Here is a 2,308-nt window from a genome sequence, read left to right on the forward strand (position 1 = left end):
ATGAATGGGGCTGTGGAAGCCGCCAACAAAAACATCAAGAAGATCCTCAGAAAAATGATTGATAACTACAAAGACTGGCATGAACAACTGCCATATGCATTACTGGATATCGTACTACTATTGCCACAGACTTCAACTGGGGCCACTCCATACCTGTTGGTGTATGGCACTGAAGCAGTAATACCAGCCGAAGTAGAAATCCCTTCACTTCGAATCATACAAGAAGCTGAGTTGGACGATGCAGAATGGATCCGCAAGAGGTATGAACAACTAGCTTTGATAGATGAAAAGCGAATGATTGTTGTTTGCCATGGTCAATTGTACCAACAAAGAATGGCACGAGCTTTCAACAAGCATGTGAGAACCAGGGTTTTTCAAATTGGGCAATTGGTGCTCAAACGAATATTCCCAAACCAAGAAGAATACAAAGGAAAGTTTGCACCAAACTGGCAAGGGCCCTATATGGTGCGAAAGGTACTATCAGGAGGAGCAGTGGTACTTGCTGAAATGGATGGTCAGGAGTGGCCAAGAGCAATAAATTCAGATGCCATCAAAAGATACTACGTGTGAAGAAGAAGACGACTATGAAGATTCAGAGTTTTTATAGTTTATGTTGCTTTAATTGCATTTCCTTTGCTTGTAATTTTGCATTTTTTCTTAGAAAAACCAAATCCAAATTATGTACGAACTACGCGAGGACCTGATTCCCTATACTTATAAGGGGATACGTAGGCGCTTTTCCAAGCTCGGTCGCTTTAAACCAAAAATCCAAAATTATGTATTTTGAACTACGTTATGACCTGATTCCCATTTGGGATACGTAGGCGCTCTTTTGAGTTCGGTCTCACCAAAAAAATTCCAATATATTTACCTCGAACTACGTTTCGACCTGATTCCCGAAACGGGATACGTAGGCGCTCTCCCGAGCTCGGTCATTCCAAACAAAATTCCCAATAAACCTTAGGAAACCTCAGAATTGATCTAGAAAGAGAGAGATAAAGGTAACCCCACAAGGAAACTGGGGCAGAATTTTTGAGAGGACCTCAAAAATTCTTTAAATATATCAGTTCAAAGGAACGAACTGATTAAAACTTCTACACTGGGGCAAAATTTTTTAGAAGAATCTCAAAAATTCCTCAAGCACAGTAAAATTCAAAATCAACAAGTACACACTCACACTGGGGCAGAAGTTTTGAGAGGGTCTCAAAAATTCCTTCGACATAGCAAAATTCGAGTTGGTACAAAGATGTATACAAACTGGGGAAAATTTTTTGAAAGGGATTCAAAAATTTTACAAGTCAAGATCCAGAAGAAAAAAGAGATGGAAGACCTTTGTTTGAGTAATTATATATCATGACATTAAAAGGCGTATATAAAATATATACATTTTAAAAATATAATATACACACATATATATATATATATATATATATATATATATATATATATATATATGTTTTATATCCAAAACCATCGCCCAAAAATTTTCAACTTTGCTAAAAAAATAAAAGATTTTTAAGGAAAATGAGCATTCTTTCCTGCCAAAGTGTGAACGGAAGAAGTCCATGTGCAGGGAGAGCGGTCGACCATATAGAAACTATTTTTCTATGGGATGCAGGAACAAACAAGCATGGATGGTTTTACACTAACTTGTTTGCTAAGATGTTTGAAACAGGATAACGACAACGAGCAAAGTGAAGAAGAAGCTTCAAGGAATAGCGGCAAAGAAGAGTATACGAAAGGGTAACGAAGCCTTCCCTGAGTAAAGTTTGTTTTACGCTGACAAGTTTGTTCGTTTTACAGAGCACGAAGATTTTTACAATGAGAAAATTTTAAGACTACCAAAAGATATAATCACGATTTATCGAGGTCTGGTCTCCACTAAACAGTATTGTGTCAAGGTATTGAGACCCCGGCCTAGACGTCGCATGGCTTGCCTTGATACAATGACTGATTAGACGTCTTAAATTTGGTAAGCACAGTCCTCACCTGAATCAGGTGACGTAATTCTGACATCAAATTTAAGATCGTCGACATAGGACGTCAGCAGATATGGATTAATGTTGACTCGAAAGGTGGTCACAATATTCATCCTAACATTCTGTGATTTGAAGACGACGTGTTGATATCGACATCGAAATGCCGTATTCAAAATAGAGTCTAGTCCTTTCGGAAGATGTGAACCCTGTTGACGGGCGGGTATTCTTCCCCGGAGTCAAAAAAGGAAGGTGTCAGTCTTGCCGCCGAGGTAAGCTTCATTCCTCAAGATGACGATATGGATTAAATGACTACGTGCCAAAGGGGCTGA

General features: G+C 38.6%; 1 protein-coding gene across 1 annotated transcript; it reads left to right on the forward strand.

Moving 5' to 3' along the window:
- Nucleotides 1-570, forward strand: LOC132065462 (uncharacterized). The gene has a single exon (XM_059458873.1). The coding sequence runs from the start codon at nucleotides 1-3 to the stop codon at nucleotides 568-570; it is 570 nt and encodes a 189-aa protein (XP_059314856.1).
- Nucleotides 571-2,308: the final 1,738 nt, after the last annotated feature.

Source organism: Lycium ferocissimum, chromosome 1 (genome assembly GCF_029784015.1).
Source record: "Lycium ferocissimum isolate CSIRO_LF1 chromosome 1, AGI_CSIRO_Lferr_CH_V1, whole genome shotgun sequence".
NCBI classification, from domain to species: Eukaryota; Viridiplantae; Streptophyta; class Magnoliopsida; order Solanales; family Solanaceae; genus Lycium; species Lycium ferocissimum.

What these genes read in the sequence shown, in the direction of transcription:
- LOC132065462 (XM_059458873.1), top strand. Translation starts at nt 1, where the DNA reads ATGAATGGGGCTGTGGAAGCCGCCAACAAAAACATCAAGAAGATCCTC.